We start from the raw sequence: 23,389 nt of genomic DNA, 5'->3' as shown, positions 1-23,389 counted from the left end.
CTGAAAATTGCCTGGTTTCTCTTCCCAGTCAATTCTTACCCCAAAGTCAATCACTTCCTGAAAATTTTTTCCACCACCCATTAGTTTTCCCTGTTCTAGAACCGTATCTAAATGGCATCATAAAGATGCCACTCTGTATCTGGGTTCTTTTATGTATTCAGTTATTTTTATTACATGAAAATGCCACAGTTCGTCCATTTCCTCACGAACGATATTGAGTCAAAACTCCTTAATCCAAAAGTCATAGCTGGCGGGGCTTAGCTTCCACTGGATCTTCACGCCTTCCCCTTTTTCCCCCGCAGTGTCCCATCCCTCCGCGTCTTGCTCCTGCAAGGCAGCTAAATCTGTGGGGGTAGCTTTGACTGACAGCCAAGACCTCCAGGGATCAGTGCCCTCCAGATCCCGAGTGGGTCTCACCCATTTTACGAAGTTCTGAAAATGTAGCAGAAGCGCCCAACCCTCGCGAGCTAGGAGAATCGGATGTACGCTTAAAGATTAGTGATGATGGGACCGCTCCACAGCGCCCAGGTAGGAAACCAGAACATCGACCCTTTGCCTTCCGTTTTTAAAGGTCCCTTCCCGGGTACCGTCCCCGTCCCGGCATGCTGAGCGCGGGTCGAGCGCACGGGACTTCCGGGAGCTCTAGGAAGTCGCTTGTCTCTCCGGCAGGAGGTGGGGTTTTCTCTGCTCGCCGCGAAATCTGTGGGCGTAGACAGGGATTCTGGCTGCTAGAGGAGTGGACCAGGGAGGGGCGGGTCGGTCCCGCGGCTGCTGATCTGGACGAAGGTCCTCCGAGGCCGCGGCTGCCCGACCGAGAGGTGGCCATTCATTCGCGCGCAGGAGCGAGGGCCCCTTCGGGGGCTCTTTTCGAACCGTGCCCAGGCCTGCAGGAGCGCCGCCCTGCGCTTACCCCGGGCTCCTGCCGACCTTTTCGGAGTGGAGGGCGTCGCCCTTCTTCCACCTCGCCGCTCCGGTGTCCGCTGCCATGGCTTTCCCCCATCGGCCGGACGCCCCGGAGCTGCCTGATTTCTCCATGCTCAAGAGGCTGGCTCGTGACCAGCTCATCTATCTGCTGGAGCAGGTCAGTGCCCGCCACTCCTGGGGACTTTTCTGCACCTACAGTTTAGCACTCACTGGACGCATAGTTCTTCCTTGCGGAGTTCCCTTGATCTTGTTCCAGGCCTTTGGTATTGTCCTTGGAGCTTCTGGGGCAGGTCCAAAAGGAAGCATTTAGGACGGAAAACCAGAGGACAGTAAGAGCTGCTTGGGACCTGGCAGAGAGTTAAGGAAGTCACTTCTTTTTGGTACAGGCGAGGGAGACACCAGTCGTGCCCCGCATCACTGGGGATGGAAAGATGGTTAGGACATCATTGTCCTTAAGGATCTGCTCCAGTAGGAGCCTCAAACCCGGATTACCCCACACAGAGTATCGTGTGGTACATGGCTGATAGGGCACTGGAAGCATTTAGAATAAGCAGTCATTACTCGCTGGAGTGATCTAGGAATTTTAAGGAGCTGGTTGTGAAAGAATCAGCGTATTTTCCTTGGAGATGGAGCAGGCAGAAGGACTGGTTGGTAGAAGCAAAGTTGAGGAACCAGGGAAGGAGAAGACACATACAGGGAAGACAGCAATCAGAAGTTACGCAGTAGGCATTAGGCAGCCACTGAAGATTTTCTTTCCCCACTTATGGGGTGAAGCAATACTTGAAGATGATTCTGGGGGCGCCTAGGTGGCTCAGTCAGTTAAGCTGCTACCTTCAGCTCAGGTCATGATCCTGGAGTCCTGGGATCAAGCCCTGAGTTGGGCTCCCTGCTCAGTGGGGAACCTGCTTCTCCCTCTCCCTCTGCCCCTTCCCCTGGCTTGTACTGTCTTTCAAGTAAATAAATAAAATCTTTAAAGAAAAATGGAGATGATTCTGATAGCCATGTGTGGAGTGGGGTAGATGGGGATCAGGCATGCTAGTTTGGGTACCACAGATGAGGCAAAATTAGTGACAGTGGGAACGAAGGGAAGTCGTAGTGAAGGAAGACTCAAAGATTACTGATTGTAGAGAGAGAAGCAGAGTTGAGTTTGAGGTTTTTATCTTGTGTTAATAGGAAAACAATGCTGTTGCTGTAGTTGTAACATGTTGTGTGTATACTGACTTGCTTAATGTTCACGATCCCTACTAGATTAGAAGGTCCCCGAGGACAGGGAACATGTTTGTTATGTTCAGCACTGTGTATGCAGGGAGTACCTGGCATAGGGCCAGGCACATAGCATGTGTTTAATAAATATTTTTATATGAACACTTAATTTAAAAAAAAGAATTAGAGGAACGTGCTGATTAGTTTGGGTTTGAAAAGGGTGAAGTGAAGATGCGAGGAGGAAATCACTTTTTTAAAAAAAAGATTTTATTTATTTATTTGTAGGAGAGACAGAGAGAGTACAGGCAGGCAAAGTGGCAGGCAGAGGTAGAGGGAGAAAGGAGCAAGGAGCCCGATGCGGGACTCGATCCTAGGACTCTGGGATCATGACCTGAGGTGAAGGCAGCCGCTTAACCGAATGAGCCACCCAGGCGTCCCTGAGGAGGAGATCACTCTTGTAACATCCAGCAGACAGAAGCATAGAGCTGCCGTCGGGATGAGGATGGGGGCTTGGAAGAACCTCAGAGCACCTCAGGGAATCCGGGACCCAATTTTATATCCCATCTGTATGCCCCGCAGTGGTAGCACAGCGATTGGCAAGTGAAAGATGCTGAGACGAGTGAGGAATTGAAAAGGGACGCGGGTTAAAGCCTCTTATAGGTGAGAAGCCCATGAAAAGAGTAAATGAAATGAGGCCAAGGGTAGGCACTTGAACCTGGAGCTCGGGAGGAGCTGCCCCCAAGGCTGACTCGCTGTGGCTGGTGCAGGATTCCTGTAATAATTTGCTCTTCAAACTGATTCATTCATTCATTCTTTCTTTCTTTCTTTTTTAAAGATATTTATTTATTTATTTGACAGAGAGAGAGAGCCAGATCACAAGTAGGCAGAGGGCAGGTAGAGAGAGAGGGGGAAGCAGGCTCTCCGATGAGCAGAGAGCCCGATGCGGGGCTCAATCCCAGGACCCAGGACCCTGGGGTCATGACTGAGCCGAAGGCAGAGGTTTTAACCCACTGAGCCACCCAGGCGCCCCCAAAATGACTTCTTCTGACTAAATTCTTGTTGAACAAGCGCTGCTGTTCCGGCTCCAGCCTCAGAATCGTCTTTGACTCTCCTTTTGCTCTCATATTTAACTGAACCCGCCCGAGTCCCAAGATACTTCCTCACCGACTTTAGAGATTATACAATAACAGGCATTATAGAGATGGTAGAAGGTAAGGGAAAGTAGAGAAAAAAATCACCTCCAACAAACAGGTGCAAGCGCTGTTAACACTGTTAATTTTTTTCAGTCATTTAGAGCATTCTCTCACACATCCCGTGTATCCTTAACGTAGTTTTGTTTGCGGCACCACCAGCTTCAGTCGGGTCCTCGGTCTTTGCTTCATGCTTGGGCTGCTTGGACTGTTGCTTCAACCACAGAAGTGGACTCCCTGCCTCAGTTTCTCATGCCTCCAATCCACTGTACCCACAGTGCGTGCCCAGTTACCCAACTGAAGTTTCCAGCTGAGTGGCTGCTTCAAGGCGCAAAAGCTTTCTGTTCCCTTGTTCATAGAGGATCGACTTCAGACTTCGTGACCCGATGTTGGGGTGCTCCACACTCCAGTTCCGGTCGACTGTTTCAATCCTGTATCCCACCATTTATTCCCCTACATCAAGATTTTCCTGCCTTGGGTCCCTTGACATTTGGGGTCCGTTGATGCTTTGCTGTGGGACTGTTCCTGCCTTGCAGGATATTTCACTGCATTTCTAACCTCTACCCAGTAGATGGCAGTCAAACCCCTTGCCCCCAGTCTGATAACCAAAAATGTTGCCAGATGCTGCCAGATGTTCCTCTACCCCCCACCGGGGGGGGGGTGGGGGGGGTGGGTGCAAAATCCTCCATGCTGCCACCCTGCACTTATCTTACGCATCAGCGAAACCAAACTGCTTGTTCTGTCCTTACCACTCAGCCTGCTCTCTTGCCCCAGCCTTTGCTGGGTTGCCATCTTCTATCCCTGCCGACACCCGACCCATCTGTCGAGGCCTAGGACAGAGCAGAACTTCTGATGACTTCCCTCTCCCTGCCACTCAGTGGGACCCCTCCTTCCCCTGGACACACAGACAGCAGCACCCAAAGGGATGCAGGAATCAGATGGCAGATATTTGGAAGGGAGAGTGGGTGGGTGGGTTCGGACTGTTCTGGGCTCAGCTTTCTGCACTGAATGTGGGTTATTTTTGCAAGTAGAAGAAAAAACATACTTGAAAAGAGACGGCAGTTAGTTGAGGGGCTGCCGGATACTAAGTGGGGCTTTGGTTTGGCTCTGTTCAGTGGGCGATCGGGGTTATTAGGAGGCAGAGTGGAGAACAGGGCAGTGATGCCGAACGAGGTCACGGGCACGCAGGAGGGTCAAGTGAGGAGGACTTAACCTTCGAGAAGGTGAAATAGCTTTCCACTGGTCCAGAAAATAGGAAGACAAACTAGGCAAATACTTGAAGAAAGGACCGCTGTGGATACAGTTGATAAATGAGACGTTGAGGTAGATAGTATGATGCCCAGTGCATTTCCGGCTGAGTCTGCTCTTGCTAAGTGCATGGCTAGACAAGCTCTCAGCTAAGGGAGTGTGTGTCACCTGTGAGTGACCCAAGGTACCGCGTTCTTCAGCTTCCAGGGAAAAAGGACTTGTTCATTGAGGCCGATCTCATGAGCCCCTTGGATCGGATCGCCAACGTCTCTATCCTGAAGGTACCACCCTTTCTCCCAGTGGACTCCGGCCCCTCTCTTCTCATGAAGCAGTTTTTCTCTTAACGAACAGTGCAAATTATTAGTGAATGGCTGCCCTTTCAGGGAAAAATGCAGTAGCTGAACTGGGTGGGCAAAGGGGAATCGGTGCTGTTGTTCGGGTTGGTTTTGAATTGTTTGGTTTTGGGATATTTTCCTGATGACGGTTTGAGGAAAGTTCAGCGGGATAGTGGTCGAGGATGCAGTTTGATTCCCAGAAGAAGCACGAGGAGGAGCCCTTCCAGAAGTCCTCTTTGTGTCCTGCTTTGGGTTTCCAGGCACTTACGTGCACTGCCTTGTTGGGTTCCCTCTGCAGCAGCACGAAGTCGACAAGCTGTATAAGGTAGAGAACAAGCCAGCCGTCAGCTCCAGTGAACAGTGAGTGTCTTGGAGAGCGTCTGGGCTCCGGCCCGGAGGGGTCCCCACACACCTGCCTCCTGTCATGCTTGTGATGTGGTTCACCTCCCTGCACTTCCGCAAGTTCACGCCTGGGTTACGCTGTGCCCTCTTACCTGTTCTCCCATCCGCGCTGTCTCCCTCCCTGTCCTCCTCTCTCTCTGACCCAGTCTACCATCTCTAGCCAGACTGATTAAGCTTTTTTTTTTTTAAGATTTTATTTATTTATTTGACAGCGACACAGCGAGAGAGGGAACACAAGCAGGGGGAGTGGAAGAGGGAGAAGCAGGCTTCCCGCTGAGCAGGGAGCCCGATGGGGGGCTCCATCCCAGGAGCCCAGGATCATGACCTGAGCCGAAGGCTGACGCCTAACGACTGAGCCAACCAGGTGCCCCAGATTGATTGATCTTTGAAAAATATTTTTATTATGCCCTTCTCGAGAACTTTCAGGGCTTCTCTTACTTGCTGACTAAAGTCCAGATCGCTCATTGCAGATGCCAAGGCTGCCGGCAGCGAGGGTCACCCTGCCTTTCCAGCCCGGTCTGTCTTGTGTCCCCTCAAGCCTCTGCTTCACACACACTTTCTTTTTCTTTCCTTTCTTCTTCTTCTTCCTCTTCCTCCCCTTCTTCTTCTTTTTCTTCTTTTTTAGCATTTTATTTATTTAAGTAATCTCTACACCCAGTGTGGAGCTCGAACTCCTGACCCTGAGATCAAGAGTCACTTACGCCAGGGCGCCTGGGTGGCTCAGTGGGTTAAAGCCTCTGCCTTCGGCTCAGGTCATGATCCCAGGGTCCTGGGATCGAGCCCCGCATCGGGCTCTTTGCTCAGCAGGGAGCCTGCTTCCTCCTCTCTCTCTGCCTGCCTCTCTGCCTACTTGTGATCTCTGTCTGTCAGATAAATAAATAAAACCTTTAAAAAAGAAAAAAAGAAAGAAAAGAGTCATTTACTGCACTGACCGAGCCAGCTGGGCGCCCTGACTCGAACGGTCTCATGCCCCAGCTGTGTGCACACGCTTTCGACCTCTGGCCACCCCATCCCCTCTGCCTGCCATTCTCTCCTGCCCTCACGGCTCATTCGAGAGACGCCCCGCCTCCTCCCTGAAGCCCTGTGTCGCCATTCTGGTCCAGGGTGCTTTCCTCCTCCCCTGGATTTCCATGGCATTTAGTGTTTGTCCTAGTCACTTGGCACATAGTCACAGACAGCCCATGTCTGGCCTTCGCTTTTATCTTTTATATTTTTCAACCTGCAGTAATGTTTGTGTTCCTTTAAGGAAAAATTCTCTTGGATACATGGAGAGTACCTCCATGAACCACCCCCCCCCACTGGAAAAACACCATTTTATATACTTTCTTCGATTGTTTCTAACACTGGATTATCCGTATACTTCATGCGTGTGTATCTGACTTTGCCCAGTAGATCGTAAGTTACGTGAGAGCAGGAGGTCCCGGGGCCGCCACGGGCCAGTAAGCAGCCGCCGTGCCCGGGTGTCTGGGGTACGGAAGGGGGTCTTCTGTGCTCGGGAGGTGGTCGGCCGAGAGAGCGGGCATAGCTTTGGCCTGGAGGAGAGCTGTAGGCCTGGCCAGAAGAGCCAGTGATGGAACAGTTGACTTCATTTGTTTCTTCTAAACAGCTGTTACCAATTTCAGGACTTCTCTTCACTGAGGGTTTTTTTGTTTGTTTGTTTGTTTGTTTGTTTTTAAATATTTTGTTTATTTATTTGACAGAGATCACAAGTAGGCAGAGAGGCAGGTGGAGAGAGAGGAAGGGAAGCAGGCTGTCTAAACAGAGAGCCTGATGCGGGGCTCGATCCCAGGATCGAGCCGAAGGCAGAGGCTTTAACCCACTGAACGACCCAGGCGCCCCTTCACTGAGGTTTTTTGTTTGTTTGTTTTAACTCTCTTGCCCACAGATTGTGCTTCTTGGTCCGGCCTCGCATCAAGAACATGCGATACGTTGCCAGTGAGTATGCAATGAAGCCACAGGTACCCAAGACCCAGGGGAGGGTGGCCAAGATGGAGGGCCTAGGCCATAAGGACCTTTGATGAGAAGAGGTGGTCTGAATGGGCCGTGCCCCTCAGAGGGGATGTCTCCTTCCTTGCTTCACGTCTAACAGATGGCCCGTGGCTTTCTGGGCTGCTTTCCTTCTGTCTGTAGGTCTTGTCAATGCTGACAAATTGGCTGGCCGGACTCGAAAATACAAAGTGATCTTCAGCCCTCAGAAGGTGAGTGTGGGTTGGTGGGAGGAGGAGAAGGTCGATCGGGACGGAAGGCGGGGAAGGGACAGGGGCCAATATCTGTGTCTCCCCCGAAGCCAGTTGTGTGTGACGGAACAAAAGACCTGTCACAGTCTAGTCATTAATGCCACCGTGATGGTTTGGCAGAGGGTCTGTCTTTCAGGCTGCGCTAGTTAGTGTGGAATTGTGACAGGTGGCCTCTGTGTCTGCTTCTTCTGAAGCAGTGTCCTCTGGAAAGGCCTTTTCTTACACAAGAAACTAGCTGAGAGAGTGCCTGGGTGGCTCAGTGGGTTAAGCCTCTGCCTTCAGCCTAGGTCATGATTTCAGGGTCCTGGGATCAAGCCTCGCATCGGGCTCTCTGCTCAGCGGGGAGCCTGCTTCCTTCTGTCTTTGCCTACCTCTCTGCCTATTTGTGATCTCTGTCTCCATCAAATAAATAAATAAAATTTTTAAGAAAAAAAAAAGCTGCTGAGAGACCATCTTACTCCACCCCAACTTTTTTTTTTTTTTTTTTAAGATTTTATTTATTTATTTGACAGAGAGAAATCACAAGTAGATGGAGAGGCAGGCAGAGAGAGAGAGAGAGAGAGAGAGAGAGAGAGAGAGAAGCAGGCTCCCTGCCGAGCAGAGAGCCCGATGCGGGACTTGATCCCAGGACCCTGAGATCATGACCCGAGCCGAAGGCAGTGGCTTAACCCACTGAGCCACCCAGGCGCCCCAACTCCACCCCAACTTTGAGCCTCCGAGGGGAGTGAAGCCACGCCGTGAGCTACAGGTTTCTTCCATCTACTTTCTCTCCGAGGCTGTAGTGTCCCGGGACCACGGCATCTCCGTTCCCTGATGCATCAGGCTCTGCTCTCACCCCCACGTCAGCAAGGTATGCGCTGTGGCCCCGTTCGGCCTTACGCCCACGGCCTGCCCAGTGCCCATAAAGCTGCCCCAGGGAGTGCGCGCCTCATGGAGAGCAGATAGAAATTCAAGTTCAAAGGACGGGGATTGATTCTTTTTTTCAGTCTTCTCCAAAAAACTAGAGAAGGTAGAAGCAGTAGCTCAGTCCGAGCCACTGAAGCCAAACTATGTGTGAATCCTGGCTCTGGCGCTTGCTATCTGTGGGATCTTGGACAACTCACGTGACTTATGTGACTGCTCTCTGGGTCTCAGCTTGCTCATCTGTAAAATGGAGTTGATGGTAGTACTTACCTTTTATGTTTTTAAACATAACAGGGCTGAACATTTTATTTTACTTTTTATTTTAATTCCAGTATAGTTAACACACAGTGTTATGTTAGTTTGACGTATACGATACAGGGATTCAGCGATTCAGTGCATTACTCAGTGGTCAGCAGGATAAGTGCAGTCTCGATTCCCCGCCCCGATTCCTCCCATCCCCTCACTCACCGCCCCTCTGGTGACCATCGATTTGGTCTCTCTAGTTAAGAGTCTGACTTTTGGTTTGCCTTTTTTTTTCTCGGTACATTTGTTTTGTTTCTTAAATTCCACGTATGAGGGCGCCTGGGTGGCTCAGTGGGTTAAGCCGCTGCCTTCGGTTCAGGTCATGATCTCAGGGTCCTGGGATCGAGGCCCGCATCGGGCTCTCTGCTCAGCAGGGAGCCTGCTTCCTCCTCTCTCTCTGCCTGCTTGTGATCTCTCTCTGTCAAATAAATAAATAAAATCTTAAAAAAAAAAAAAAAAAATTCCACGTATGAGTGAAATCATGGGCTATTTGTCTTTTTCTGATTTGTTTCCCTTCGCGTTATGCGCAACATCTATGTGGCAGCAGGTGGCAAAGAGTTAACCTCTTTTACATGACTTTCAGTGTTTGTTAGGAAACCTAGTGAAATTACAGGCTTATGTTGTTTTCTCATCACATAAAAGGAATAAGAAGAAAGAGCTAGTGATCGTCTCTTGAAGATCATTGGAAGATTCATAGCACAATCTTGTGGCTAGTTTTCCTGTTGGGAAATACAAGTATATCAAGTACAACATCATTACCAGGGCAAGAAATTATTATTTTTATTTTTTCAAGATTTTATTTGTTTATTTGAGAGAGACAGAGGGAGAGAGCACGAGCAGGGGAGGAGCAAACGGAGAGGGAGAAGCAGGCTCCCCACTGAGCAGGGAGCCCAGCATGGGACTCGATCCCAGGACCCTGGGATTATGACCTGAGCAGAAGGTAGAGGCTTACCTGACGGAGCCAACCAGGTGCCCCCAGGGCAAGAGATTATTAAGATAACCAGTCAGACTTACAGGTTACTTTTAAATGTTATTAAGGGAACTGTGGCAATGAATTCATTTTTGGAGTCTTATAAAACCCCTTTTTTTCAAATTATACTTCCAAGGAGAGATTTGTTTAAATAGGGAATAGAACAAGTTGGTAACAGTTTCAAATAATCCTACAAGCCTCACTATTGCACAGAAAAACAAAATTGATATTTTGATGAATTTTCTCCATCTTACATCTTATCTTAGATTCTTTGACCAAATTTTTTTTTTAATATTTTATTTGTTTATTTGACAGAGAGCTAGAGAGAGAGCACAAGTAAGCAGAGCGGCAGGGAGAGGGGGAGAGAGAGAAGCAGGCTATCCGCTGAGCAGGGAGCCCGATGTGGGGCTCGATCCCAGGACCCTGGAATCATGACCCGAGCCGAAGGCAGCTGCTCAACCAACTGAGCCACTTGGGCGCCCCTCTTTGACCAAATTTTAAATCACAGACAATCTCCCTCAGTAATTTAGGGAAGAGGGAATCTGTCTTCCTGAGACTCCTTTTGTTAATTATGGAGATTGGCAGTTTGCAATCTGGGCTCCGGGATTCTTTATTTAGCACTAAAAGTGGGCGCACATTTTTAGTTTCACTGACAGAACTGAGTGAGGGACGGGCCCCTGGCTGGCCTAGAGCACGTGACCCTACATCTCAGGCTTGTGAGTTCGAGCCTGGAGTAGAACCCACTTAAAAAAAGAGAGAGAAAAAAAGAAATTAGGATGAATCGGATTCTTCTGTGTAAAGGAAATCAGGAGCCCGAAGCATGATCTCCCACATCTCGCGGAGTCATCAGGAGGACCACGGGAGGTGATCCTTACAAGATACTAACAGCGACGCTTAGCAGGTGTCAGATATTTAATGCACATCAGTTGTCACCATCGTTACCGGACAGGAGTGCTCCCGCTTCCTTCCTCATTGCCTCCAAGTATTTCGCCTTCTTCCCACTTGGCTCAAAGGAGGAAGTGACCCCGGCTTCTTCCCCTTCCCGGTCCACCGGTTTGCATGTGTCCCTGGCCCCATGTCCGCGTTCCTTCTCTCCCGCTTTGCTTTGTCTTCAACCATGTCTAGCTCGCCTTTTTAAAAAAAATTTTAAATTTTTTTTTAAAGATTTCTTTCTTTCTTTATTTGAGACAGAGTGCAGGAGCAGGGGCCAGGGACAGAGGGAGAGGGAGAAGCAGAAGCAGACCCCCCGCTGAGCAGGGAGCCCCATGCGGGGCTCGATCCCAGGACCCCGGGATGAGGACCTGAGCCGGAGGCGGACACTTAGCCGGCCGAGCCCCCCGGGCGCCCCATGTCTACCCGTCGAAGCAGTTCTCCCCCTCTTATCTTCTCGCGGTCAGGGGCTCTCCCTTCTGTTGTGTCCAGAGTTCTCGCTGCCACTCCTCCTGCGTCCTTCCCGCTGCCTTCGCCTTTAAATCGAGTCCCTCCAGGGCTCTGTTGTCAAACTCGGTGATGCCTGGTTCCTGCTTGTCCTACTTAATGTCCCTGGCATTTGACACTGTTGCCCATTCTTCCCGACACTGACTTTTGCTGCCTTTAGAGGTGCCGAGTCCCCGTTTCCACCTCTGTGTCATCTTTCCGTCTTCGCCAGGTGTTGCCCTGTGCGCCCGTTGAATTGTGGTGTTCCCTAGAATCCGGTCCTTAGCGCTCATGTCCCTCTGTGTTCTCTTCTCTTGGACAAACCACCTACTTTAAATACCCTGTGCCAGGGACCTCCAGGCAGGCTCTCTGGATCTCTTAGTGACTCCAGGCGTCCCTTGGGCATGCCCTACCCTAGCCTCCCTCTGCACCCCTGCTCTTTCCCGGCCACCTGCCTCGCCTCCCCTGTTTCTGAGGTGCGCTTGGGCCCTCGCTTCACGTCTGTCTGTGGGACGCAGCCTTCAGTGATGCCGAAATGCCTTCTCCTTTGTGGAGCTTCCCAGTCTCACAGGGAGAAAAGAGCAATGGATGAATGCATAAATAAAGCAGGGAATCAAAGCCCTGGGCTAGATGGTCCCAGTGGTCCTTCCTATTGTCCCTAAAAGTCCACGCTCCCTTGTCATCGTCACTGGGTTCAGTAGATGCTGTTCTCAGCAGTGACCGCGGAGGGACACCAGACAGATGGAAAGAACAGAGAAGAAGGTGGTCACCAACCCCTCCCTCTTGTCTTCCAGTTTCACGCGTGTGAGATGGTGCTGGAGGAAGAGGGAGTCTACGGAGGTGAGAGGAGGCGGCCGTGAGTGGAGACGGGGGGAACATGCGGGACGAAGGGAAGGAAATCACACTGGGCCCCTCGTCTCTGCCTGTTGGCCTGGGCAGAGGGGCTGTTCTTGACCATGGAGAGCGGGACTGGCCCTCAAGGGAAGGCTGAAGGGGGTGCCAGGTGCTGCCATTCCTCCCTTTCTGAGACTTCCACAAAGGAAGAGTGTTGCCTTCCCTCCCTCCATTCTGCCAGCCACGCTGACCTGAGCACTGTGCTCCCCGCTGCAGATCCCGCCCTGGTTCCAGAATCTTCAGTGGCCTTCTGCACTTGGCCCTTGCCTGGCACCTCAGCCTCACCTTGTACAGCTCCCTCCTGACTCTCCCCTCTCCAGCCATGGGCTCTTCCACTTGCTTTTCCTGTGGCCTAGAACATTCTCCACCCTCAGCTTTTTTTTTTTTTTTTTTTCATACCCAATCTTACTCAAATTCTAGGTGTAAATGTTGCTGCTTTAGGGAAGTTTTTCCTTTACTCTTATACTTTTCTTACGCCCCACGTAGCTGAGGTTGGATCCCTGGGGTGTTTGTGCTTCCGGATCGCTGTTCTTTGGGGCGCAGCTGTGATGAGCTGTGTCTGGTGGACATCTCCCTAGAGTGGCATTCTCTCGCAGAAGATGGGGAGCGTGTCCGTTCCACTCCCGCACCCCCGGGGCTCGGCCTGGTGCCCGCACATCGGTGGCTTTCTGTCAGTATTTGCCGACCAGCAAATGTTTCCTCGGTACTTCCGGTTGGCCCTCGAGTGAAAACAGTCTCCTCACATGGCGTGACAGGCTGTGGTGTGCCCGTCTCCTTTTGTTTCCCGACTGTGAACTCCTCTGAGGCACAGACTGTCACTCGTCTTTGAGTGTTCTGGGGCTGGGCGTGTGGCAGGCCTGCATCACCTTCCTGTGTCACCATGGCGGACCTTCTCTCAGTGTGGAGCGTGGCGCCTTCTGTGGGGTGGCTGACGTGCTCTGTTCCCGCAGACGTGAGCTGTGACGAGTGGGCCTTTTCTTTGCTGCCTCTTGACGTGGATCTGTTGAGCATGGAGCTCCCAGAATTTTTCAGGGACTACTTCCTGGTAAGTGAAGGGTCCCTGAGTCTTGGCACCGACAGGTGGGGACACATGTGGGGTCCCATGGGTTAGAAACATGGACCCTCCTGTGAGTCCTATAACTTATTATGAGGAAGAGCGTTTTGCAGATTGAATGGCTGATAGCCCCAGGACTTCCTTTTGGGCAGTCCCCACGCCTGGCCTTCCCACCCCGGGCTGCTCCAGCTTGCCCCTTTCCAGATGCGTCTCTTGGGCTGAGCCGTATCTCTGCGGCCCATGTGGTTCCTGCAGGAAGGAGACCAGCGCTGGATCAACACTGTGGCACAGGCCTTGCACCTTCTCAGCACCCTCTACGGGCCTTTCCCCAACTGCTACGGAATTGGCCGCTGCACCAAGGTGGGCATGTGTGGTGCTGTGGTCCCCATGGCTCTATTGTACCTGTCCTCTGCCTAGTGGGGACTGTAGGGGCATCTGTGATAAGAGCTATATTCTTTTTTTTTTAAAGATTTTATGTATTTATTTGACAGAGAGATCACAAGTAGGCAGAGAGGCAGGCAGAGAGAGACAGGGACGCAGGCTCCCTGCTGAGCAGAGAGCCCGATGCGGGACTCGATCCCAGGACCCTGGCATCATGACCTGAGTCGAAGTCAGAGGCTTTAACCCACTGAGCCACCCAGGCGCCCCTAGCTTGCTTTTATTGTTCAGAAGAGTTCCTCAGAGGGGAGGGCTTGTGTGACGGACAGAAAGGCAAGAGCCAAGGCCTCTGGGATAGCACTCCTAAGTCTTCAGAGGCAGAGAGAGTCCCTCGTCAGCAAGGAGAGGCTGGAAGGGGTGGGCGCAGATGGGAGTGCCGTGGGTAGTGGTGTTAATAATCAGCTGCCCTCTCGGGGGCAGGAGAGGTGTCACACGGAAAAGAGGTGACTTCGGTAGGGGTGGGCTGCAGAAGGGACCTGACACGAGACTGAGAGTGTCTTGGTCCCCGCAGATGTCATACGAACTGTGGAGAAAACTGGAGGAGGAGGAGGACGGCGAGACCAAGGGCCGAAGGCCAGAGATTGGACATGTCTTCCTCCTAGACCGAGGTAAAGAATGCTCAGCGCCCCTGTCGTCTCTGGACCCTTGAAGACGTGGGGATCGGGCCCACGTGGCAGCCAAGTTCGGATCCTCGGGTCGGGGCTGTGACCGCGAGCACGGCGCTTGGGCCCTGGGGAGGCCCGTGAGCTGAGGCCGAGTGAACTGGGTAGCCACGTAGGTCAGGGAGGACCCTCACGGCCGGGGATCTCGGTTTCAGACGTGGACTTCGTGACGGCACTCTGCTCCCAGGTGGTCTACGAGGGTCTGGTGGACGACACCTTCCGTGTCAAGTGTGGTAAGTGGCATCTTGGTGAGGCGGGGGGGCGGGGTCCTCAGCTCCTGGGGGGCTCTCGCAGGGGGCAGGGCTTGTGGGAGAGCCTCGGACTCTGAACAGACTGCTGGCTTCCAGATAGTTTGGGGGACTCCGAGTGGCAGTTCAGGAAAGGGGAGGGGAGGGAAGCCCCCCCTGGAGATCCTCATAGCCGCTCCCTCTGCTCTCAAAGGGAGTGTTGACTTTGGCCCAGAAGTCACATCCTCTGACAGGAGCTTAAAGGTTCTACTCAATGCCGAAGACAAGGTGAGGGTATGCAGGTGCTGGCTGGTGGATCCCCCTTGGGCTACTCTGGGCGGGACTCTGGGAGGGGAGGCTGAGCCTGGGGGAGGCGGCTCCCCCTCCAGGTAAGAGCAAACCCCGGAGCATGATAGCTGGGGCCTGACATTGGTGACAGCAGCACGGCCCTCTCTGTGCTTTTGCTGGAACAGCCGGGCACTCCTCTTGTGCCCCCATTACACTACTGGGGGTGGGGGGACTAGTTAGTGTTCTCTCCGGTAAGTTGTCGCTGTCTGGTTCCCCTTGCAGGTGTTTAATGAGATTCGTAACGAGCACTTCTCCAACGTCTTCGGCTTTTTGAGCCAGAAGGCCCGGAACTTGCAAGCTCAGTATGATGTGAGGCTCCAAGCCGGGGGTCTTCTGTTTGGTGTCCCCAGTTTCCCAAGGCTGCTGCGCTTTGGCTCCCTTCTGATTTGACGACAGCCCCTGTCTTTTCTCTAGGAGTTGGGGTTGGGGCGGGGGTGAGGCCCGCTCACGGGTGAAGGCAGGGAGAGGCTGACCTTATGGGGACTTCCCACAGCGCCGGAGGGGCATGGACATCAAGCAGATGAAGAACTTTGTGTCCCAGGAGCTCAAGGGACTGAAACAGGAGCACCGCCTGCTGAGTGTCCGTAGGTTTTGGGGAGGGGTGGCGAGGGGCTGCTACAGAGGAGATCTGCCCTGGGGGGAAGTCTGTGTTCCCCCAGGAAATAATGATCTTGTTTTGTTTAAAATTGAAAGACGTACTTCTGCATTTTGCCTTAAGAAATTTTTGTTCCAGGGTGCCTGCATGGCTCCCCTCGGTTAATCATCTCCTTTCAGCTCAGGTCATGATCCCAGGGTCCTGGGATCGACCCCGCATGCAGTTTCCTGCTCAGCGGGCAGTGTGCTCCCTCTCCCTCTGCTCCTCCCCGAACTCGTTCTCTCTTTCTGTCTCTCAAGTAAATGAATAAAATCTTTAAAAAAAAAAAAAAAAAGAAGAAGATTTTATTCTTCTGGACAATAAAGGCGCAGCCTCTTATTTATTTATTTATTTAAGTTTTAAAAAGATTTATTTATTTGAAGAGAGAGACACACAGCGAGAGAGGGAACACAAGCAGGGGGACTGGGAGAGAAGCAGGCTTCCCGCTGGGCAGGGAGCCTGATGTAGGGCTCTATCCCAGGACCCTGGGATCATGACCTGAGCCAAAGGCAGACGCTTAAATGACTAAGCCACCCAGACACCCCAAGGCATATCCTTTTATTTATTTATTTTTTAAAGATTTTACTTACTTATTTGACAGAGATCACAAGTAGGCAGAGAGGCAGGCAGAGAGAGCAGGGGAAGCAGGCTCCCTGCTGAGCAGAGAGCCTGATGCGGGGCTCGATCCCAGAACTGTGGGATCATGACCTGAGCTGAAGGCAGAGGCTTTAACCCGCTGAGCCACCCAGGCACCCTGGTATATCCTTTTAGAACTGGAAATATATCAGCTTGCTTTTTGTCCTATCTGCAGATATCGGGGCTTGTGAATCCATAATGAAGAAGAAGACCAAGCAGGACTTCCAGGAGCTCATCAAGACTGAACATGGTAACAGTGGGGGCCGTGCTTGGCTCCTTCTGATGCTTCCCCTGCTCCCAGCACCATCCCACCCAGCAAAGATGTTCTCTGGCTCTTTCCAGCTGATGCTGGCTGGGTGGAATGCTGGTTCCTGCTAGGAGTCCGGGGGGTCCCTTAACCTCCCCCCCAACAAGGATGGAGAAAGATTGAGAGACAGACACCCATTAACACAGATGGCAACAGCTGAGCAGCTCCCCTGTAACGGGCTCTCCTCTGCTTCTCGCAGCGCTGTTGGAGGGCTTCAACATCCGGGAGAGCACCAGCTACATCGAAGAACACATAGACCGGCAGGTGAGCAGGTGGCCGGGGTTGCTGGGAATGTTGTATCACGGGGGCTTGGCCTCCAGCAGAAGGAAGAGGAGAGAAGAGCGTGTGTCATGGAACTTGAATTCTCCAGGACTCTCTTCTCGTGCAGGTGTCACCTATTGAAAGCCTTCGCCTCATGTGCCTTTTGTCCATCACTGAGAACGGTGAGCTCCTGCAACCAAAGATGCCAGACTGAAAAACTGTACCTTAGGGATGGAAGACATCACTGTGAATGACACAGAAAATATCCCAGCAGACAGAACATTTCCCAGTAATTTCGTAGATTCTTTCCCCTGTAAGATAAAGCAGTCTTTGTTCGGAGTGAGACATCTCCAGGGACCTAGGGTCATTTAGTGTCCTGACTCTGAGCAGGACCACACCCAGGCCCCCCGGAACAAGCGCTGTCACATCTTAGGACCATGGGGCACAGCTCAGAGTGGCATTTCTCTCTCTGTTCCATCTGGCCGGCTACCTTCCACAAGCTTTCATAATAAAGAGACAGTCCAGGAGAAGGGGAACAGCCAAACAATTTCATAAACATTTACAAAAGCTCAGATTCTGTGACCTCTTTTAACCTGTTCATGCAACCCTTTCATCTTTTTTTTTAATTGGATGTAGAGTTGACACATGATGGTACATATTAGTTTCAGTTATATGGCATGGGGATGGGACAGCTGTGTACATTGGGCTGGGCTCCCCACCAGCCAGCCAATACAGTACCGTCGGCTGTACTCCGTGTGCCATTCGTCCTCATGACTCGCTCACGACCCTGACTTGCAAGCCTATTCTTCATACGTCACTGGAGGATGGCACCTCAGACTGTACTTTCTTTTTTAAGATTTTATTTATTTATTTATTAGAGAGAGAGAGAGAGATCACAAGTAGGCAGAGAGGCAGGCAGAGTGAGAGGGAGAAAGAAGTAGGCTCCCCACTGAGCAGAGAGCCCGATGCGGGGCTCGATCCCAGGACCCCGAGATCATGACCCGAGCCAAAGGCAGATGCCTAACCCACGGAGCCTCCCAGGCGCCCCTCAGACCACACTTTCTGACCTCATCCGAACACTTGTCCTGTTCCTCGGTAGCTTGTAAAGCATGGTGCAGGAGCACTGGCCCCAGTCCTGCCGCCATCCCTGCTGATAAGCAAGCTTAAGTTTAGGAGTCAGTTTAGAATCAACTGGCTGGATGCAAGGTTGACATTTACTGAATCCTTCCTCCCAATAAAGGATGTTCGGGAAATAAGAGGGTGGACGGGTGGGGAGGTGGGTATGGCTGTTGATTTCGGGACAGCTCAGGTGGTGTTTGTGCGAACCTGTTTTATGTTCCGGACCCTCAGGTTTGATTCCCAAGGATTACCGATCTCTGAAAACACAGTATCTGCAGGTGAGGCCAGGAGAATGGGCTCTGGAGGGAACCGGGTGGGGCGAGGTCATCATTGGACACTTCTGGAAGAGGCAGAAGAAATGGCCCCTTTCTTGTCTGCATCCCCATTTTGTTCCCAGTCTGGCCTCCCTCTTAGAGCATCTCAGGATAGTCAGCCTCTCAGCACGCAGAGACCCCCCCACTGCCCTTGTCTCCCCCAGTCCCTGCCTGGGTGGCCAGTGCTGGGAGAGCCGGGGCCACTGAGCCGTGGACCGGGTGCTGAGTTCCTACCCCGGGGCTCTACTTCACTTTAGTGTAGTATATGGGGGTGATACGGCTTTCCTTCCGGGTCTTCTCGTCTTACCTCATGTGAGAAGCCCCCCCCAGCACCCTGACATCAGCGGCTTTCTCTCTCCTCTCCTTGTTCCGTGCTTTCCCCCCATTCTTTGGAGTTTGGTTATTTCTTCCTTTTCTTTCTTTCTTTTTTTTTTTTTTTTTTTTAAGATTTTATTTATTTATTTGACAGAGAGAGAGATCACAAGTAGGCAGAGAGGCAGGCAGAGAGAGAGGGGGAAGCAGACTCCCCATCAAGCAGAGAGCCCGATGCGGGGCTCGATCCCAGGACCCTGAGATCATGATCTGAGCCGAAGGCAGAGGCTTAACCTACTGAGCCACCCAGGTGCCCCTGGTGTTTGGTTATTTCTTTAGGGTCCTGAATGCATAGCCCTTCTGTCCCCCACCTCCATGTCACCTGACAGTCTTAGACCTTGGCGGGGCCTATGCTCGGTAAATGGCGGAATTGCATTTTCTTCAGAGCTATGGCCCTGAGCACCTGCTTACCTTCTCAAATCTGCGGCGAGCGGGGCTCCTCACGGAGCAGGCCCCGGGGGACACGCTCACAGCTGTGGAGAGTAAAGTGAGCAAGCTGGTGACGGACAAGGCCGCAGGTGAGCAGGGAGCCCAGGGAGCCCCTTCCCTGGCTGGGGTCCCCTCTCCTTGCAGCCGTCAGGTGGGAGCAAACGAGCTGGGGAAGGAGGATCGGTCACTCTTCTGGCATTGCTCCTACTTCTGCGGCCAGGGGCTCGTCCCTTTTATTGAACTTCCCATGTGCTGAGACCAGCAGATACACTTTTCTTACTTGATCCTCATGCACGCAAGCTGATAGCCTCCATTTTCTAGAGAAGGAAACAGGCTGAGTGAGGTTGAGGGACGTGTTCAAGGTCCCCCAGTGAGTCATTAGACCTGAGCCCAGGTTGTTGACTCCAAGGCCTGCACCCCTCAGTGAGCTCGGGTCGCTCTGTCTGTTGCACCGAGTGGATGGCCGGTACCCTGTACGGTACCCTGTAGGAAGACCATGGTGGGGCAAAGAGTGGGGAGTATCTTGATCAGTTCGAGGGAATTTTATTTTATTTATTCATTTATTTATTTTAAGGACTGTTATTTATTTATTTGACAGAGAGAGAGAGGGAACACAAGCAGGGGAGTGGGAGATGGAGAAGCAGGCTCCCTGCTAAACAGGGAGCCCAATGCGGGGCTCAATCTCAGGACTCTGGGATTGTGACCTGAGCCTAGGGAAGACGTTTAATGACTGAGCCACCCAGGCGCCAAGTTCCAGGGAATTTTAGGCGAATGGCTTTGAGGAGGGCCTTGAGATGTGAGTGGTCTTGCTACCTGCGAGGTCCTACTATTTGACATTTCCTGAGTGGTGTCCCCTGGGGCAGGGTCATGAATCCGTCGATCTTCGGTGAAATCCAGCACAGATTTCCTTCCCAGGAAAGATTACTGATGCCTTCAGTTCTCTGGCCAAGAGGAGCAATTTCCGTGCCATCAGCAAGAAGCTGAACTTGGTACGTCGATTCAGGATGGATGAGGAAGCCGTGGGTCCGGTCCTTGGTGGAGAGCTTTGAATCCCCAACATCTCTTTGTTGTTTTGTTTTGATAAAGATCTTTTTGTTTGGTAGCATCATAGCATAAGCTTAATTTTTTTTTTAAAGATTTTATTTATTTATTTGATAGAGATCACAAGTAGGCAGAGGCAGGTAGAGAGAGGTGGGGAGGCAGGCTCCCCGCTGAGCAGAGAGCCCCATGCGGGGCTCGATCCCAGGACCCTGAGATCATAACCTGAGCCGAAGGCAGAGGCTTTAACCCACTGAGCCACCCAGGCACCCCAGCATGAGCTTAATTTAATAATGAGGCAAGAGACAAAGATTCATTCACTTATTAAACCGGAAGAAGCGGCCAAATGTCAGAGGGGAGGCTGAGTGCCTCATCAGTGACAGACACGTCCCCGTCTGTGGGGCTTCGTTCTTCCCAGCCCTTCGTGGGGAGCCGGGGGAGTTCGTTCACAAGAATCAGTGGGTACTGAACAAAAGCTTTAATCTTTGGTTATAGTTTTTTTTTTTTTTTTTTTTTTTTTTTTAGGGCTTTTGCTGGTTTTCCTTTTAGCTGAAATAAACCTGCTTTGGGGAAGGTCCTTTTCTCTGACCGAGTGCGAGGCCAGAGAGATGAGTTGTCACCTGCCTCACGTAGCCCCCTTTGCTCTCTAGATCCCGCGTGTGGATGGCGAGTATGATCTGAAAGTACCACGGGACATGGCGTATGTCTTCAGTGGTGCTTATGTGCCCCTCAGCTGCCGACTCATCGAGCAGGTGAGGGGAAGCCACCCGTTCATGTGTCGCCCTCTGCCTTCTCTTGGTCCCTGGCCTGTCCCGACCTCCAGCCACTCCAGTAACTAACTAACGAGAGATGGCGACAGTCTGGCTGCCGTGACCGGCCCTTCCTCAGCCGGGTGGGGTCTCAGACTGGCACCCGGTGCTCGTGCCTCCCAGGTGCTGGAGCGGCGGAGCTGGCAGGGGCTGGACGAAGTCGTGCGGCTGCTCAACTGCAATGAGTTGGCCTTCACAGGTGCGCCGCGCTGGCCCCGGCGGGCGGGTGTGGGGGTTGTTGGTGGTGCCACCCGGGGCAGGCGGGGGCTACTGGGGGTGCCAGCGGGAGCGGGGGGTGGGGAGGGGTGCTGGGGGTGCCAGCGGGGGTGGGGGTGGGTCTTCCTGGGGGCGCCACCTGGGGCCGGGGTGGGGGGAGGGGTGCTGGGGGCGCCGCCACGGAAGAGCTGGGTGTGGCTCAACCCCCACAGACGTGACCAAGGAAGACAAGGCTTCCAGCGAGTCTTTGCGCCTCATCATGGTGGTGTTCTTGGGTGGTTGCACATTCTCAGAGATCTCGGCCCTCCGGTTCCTGGGCAGGGAGAAAGGTAAGAGAGAACAGAAAGGGGGACCTGGGGGACAGAGACCAGTGCCCAGAAGGCTTCTCGACCTCTGATCTGTTCCTGGTGCCGTGTGCTGGCGTGTTTGACCCCACAGGGTACAGGTTCATTTTTCTGACGACGGCAGTCACGAACAGCGCTCGCCTTATGGAAGCCATGAGTGAGGTAAAAGCCTGACGTTGTCCCTGCTGGTGTCGACGTCTTCCCTGGACACGTTTCCCGACGAGATGCAGGAATGTGGCCCCAGCTGCTAACCAAGTGTCCACCAACTACCCTCCTGAGAGCCGGGGAGCACGGAACTTAATCCGGATTTAGAGAAGTTACCTGAGGACAGCGCTCACTTCTGGCCCCCAGGATAGGTCTCTGTTTTGTGTATGAAGTACAGCTTGTGCTGAAAATATAAAAGGAGGGGGAGGTATCTTTTGCTAAATCCTGTTTGAGCATCATTGTCCATAAAGCCTCTACTCTCCAGTGTCATGTTCAGTTCTCGACATGCTCTTCCGTCTTCTTAGTGAAGCACAGGGGGCTTCATTGGTTCTGTGGTCTGGGCTCTGCCGTAGGTCTGGGCCTGGTCTGCTTCTCTCCTGAAACTTGCCCTGTACCAGAGTTTCCTCAACCATCAAACAAGGGGGATGGGCTAGAAAGATGATCAGCAAGCACCCTTCTGGTTCTAAAATTCTGCAGTTCATCATACTTTATTTATTTATTAAAAAGATTTTATTTATTTATTTAACAGACAGAGATCACAAGCAGGCAGAGAGGCAGACAGAAAGAGAGAGAGGAGGAAGCAGGCTCCCTGCTGAGCAGAGAACCGGATGCAGGACTCGATCCCAGGACCCTGGGATCATGACCTGAGCTGAAGGCAGAGGCTTTAACCCACAGAGCCAGCCAGTCGCCCCCATCTTATTTCATTTTTTTAAGTAAACCTTTGCCCAATGTGGGGCTCAAACTCATGACCCTGAGGTCAGTGGTAATACACTCTACCAACTGAGCCAGCAGGAGCCTCTCCTGATTCATTATACTTTAGAAAAGATGAATTTGTTACTGTTTCAACTTCAGGAGGCACTCTGGTATTAAGCAGTTGTCTCTTACTGCAGAATGAAGGACTGCGTCCTGTTAGAGCAGGCTCGGGCATCAGCTAACAGTGCTGCTAAAAAGTTCACCAGTGCCCCCCACCCCCGAGTTGCTGATTTTGGTGGCCTTTCTGTCCCTTGACCTTTTAAAAAAATTGTACTGTAACCACATCCATCAGTCTCTGTTTGGTCCTCCTCTAACTTGACCTTCCTGACAACTGCTTTTCCTTTCTTCTGCTCAGCTTCCACGACACTCTTGTTGTTGTTCTGTGGTCTCCTGGGTTGTGCTTCTGTCTCCTTGGATTGCTTGTCTCTGCCTGTCCCCTCCCTGTCCTTTGTTGTCAGCTGCTTCCAGATCCCAAGCTCTCCTCTTCCTGCTGAGTTTCACGCTGGTATTTTCAACTTGGTCATTCCACAGGCCCTTCAAACTCGACATGTCTAAAATAAACTCTCCAACTGAACTTCCTGTCCTCACTTTGAATCCCCCAATCTGCTCCTCCTGTGTTCCGGTAATTGACATCCTTATCATCTACCCAAGTCTTGTACTTGAAAGAAATTATAACCTTGACCTCAGATTTTTTTTTTTTTTTTAAATCCTCCACATTCAGCTGGTTCCACTACCCCTTATCCCTCCATGCCTCTGGCTCATCCTCTCCTCACCATCCCCATGCCAGAGATCCTGAGTATTTTTTGCCTGGGTTTTTGCAAGACTGTCCCTTCCAGTCCCTCTGCTTCCTATCTGCCACTTACTAAAAGATCCAAATCTGTGTTGTTGGATCATCAAAACAATTCTTTCATAAAGGAGTGCTGTTATCAGTGCGTATTCTAAGGAAAATGTATACCTCAGGTATCCAGCTAGAATTTGTTATAATTTTTATGTTAAGCTAGTGTGCAGGATCAAAGACACCCACTGACAGGGGTGTTAGTCTGCATAAAGAATATGTGACAGACAACAATTCTGTGACCAAGGAAACAGACCGTGGCAACACACTGCACTTAAGTTCTAGAACAATGCCGTCCAGTCCTGTAACAGGGTCCTACTTACACTCTGCACAGTGTTTTACATGTCGAGTATATGCTCTGAGT

At 51.8% G+C, this 23,389-nt stretch overlaps 1 protein-coding gene across 3 annotated transcripts; it reads left to right on the top strand.

Annotated features, from left to right (window-relative positions):
- The first annotated feature begins 625 nt into the window (after window positions 1-625).
- Window positions 626-21,707, top strand: VPS33B (VPS33B late endosome and lysosome associated). Of its 3 annotated transcripts, XM_059179977.1 has the most exons (23): window positions 848-1,081; window positions 4,766-4,846; window positions 5,199-5,260; window positions 7,188-7,237; window positions 7,433-7,500; window positions 11,926-11,971; window positions 12,976-13,070; window positions 13,335-13,439; window positions 14,029-14,125; window positions 14,335-14,412; window positions 14,621-14,694; window positions 14,977-15,063; window positions 15,248-15,338; window positions 16,200-16,274; window positions 16,531-16,595; window positions 16,720-16,774; window positions 17,943-17,989; window positions 18,783-18,915; window positions 19,742-19,815; window positions 20,515-20,616; window positions 20,797-20,872; window positions 21,102-21,218; window positions 21,328-21,707. In XM_059179977.1, the coding sequence occupies exons 1-23, from the start codon at window positions 986-988 to the stop codon at window positions 21,405-21,407; spliced, it is 1,854 nt and encodes a 617-aa protein (XP_059035960.1). In that variant the 5' UTR covers window positions 848-985; the 3' UTR covers window positions 21,408-21,707. The 3 variants fall into 3 exon arrangements, with proteins under 3 accessions (XP_059035959.1, XP_059035960.1, XP_059035961.1); XM_059179976.1 differs by lacking the exons at window positions 4,766-4,846; window positions 5,199-5,260 and having other exon boundaries at window positions 626-1,081; XM_059179978.1 differs by lacking the exons at window positions 848-1,081; window positions 4,766-4,846; window positions 5,199-5,260 and adding an exon at window positions 5,515-5,666.
- The last annotated feature ends 1,682 nt before the right edge of the window (window positions 21,708-23,389 follow it).

This window comes from Mustela lutreola, chromosome 7 (genome assembly GCF_030435805.1).
Source record: "Mustela lutreola isolate mMusLut2 chromosome 7, mMusLut2.pri, whole genome shotgun sequence".
In the NCBI taxonomy this organism is placed as follows: domain Eukaryota; kingdom Metazoa; phylum Chordata; class Mammalia; order Carnivora; family Mustelidae; genus Mustela; species Mustela lutreola.
The sequence above is the reverse complement of the archived record's forward strand: the minus strand, read 5'-3'. Positions and strand labels throughout refer to the sequence as shown.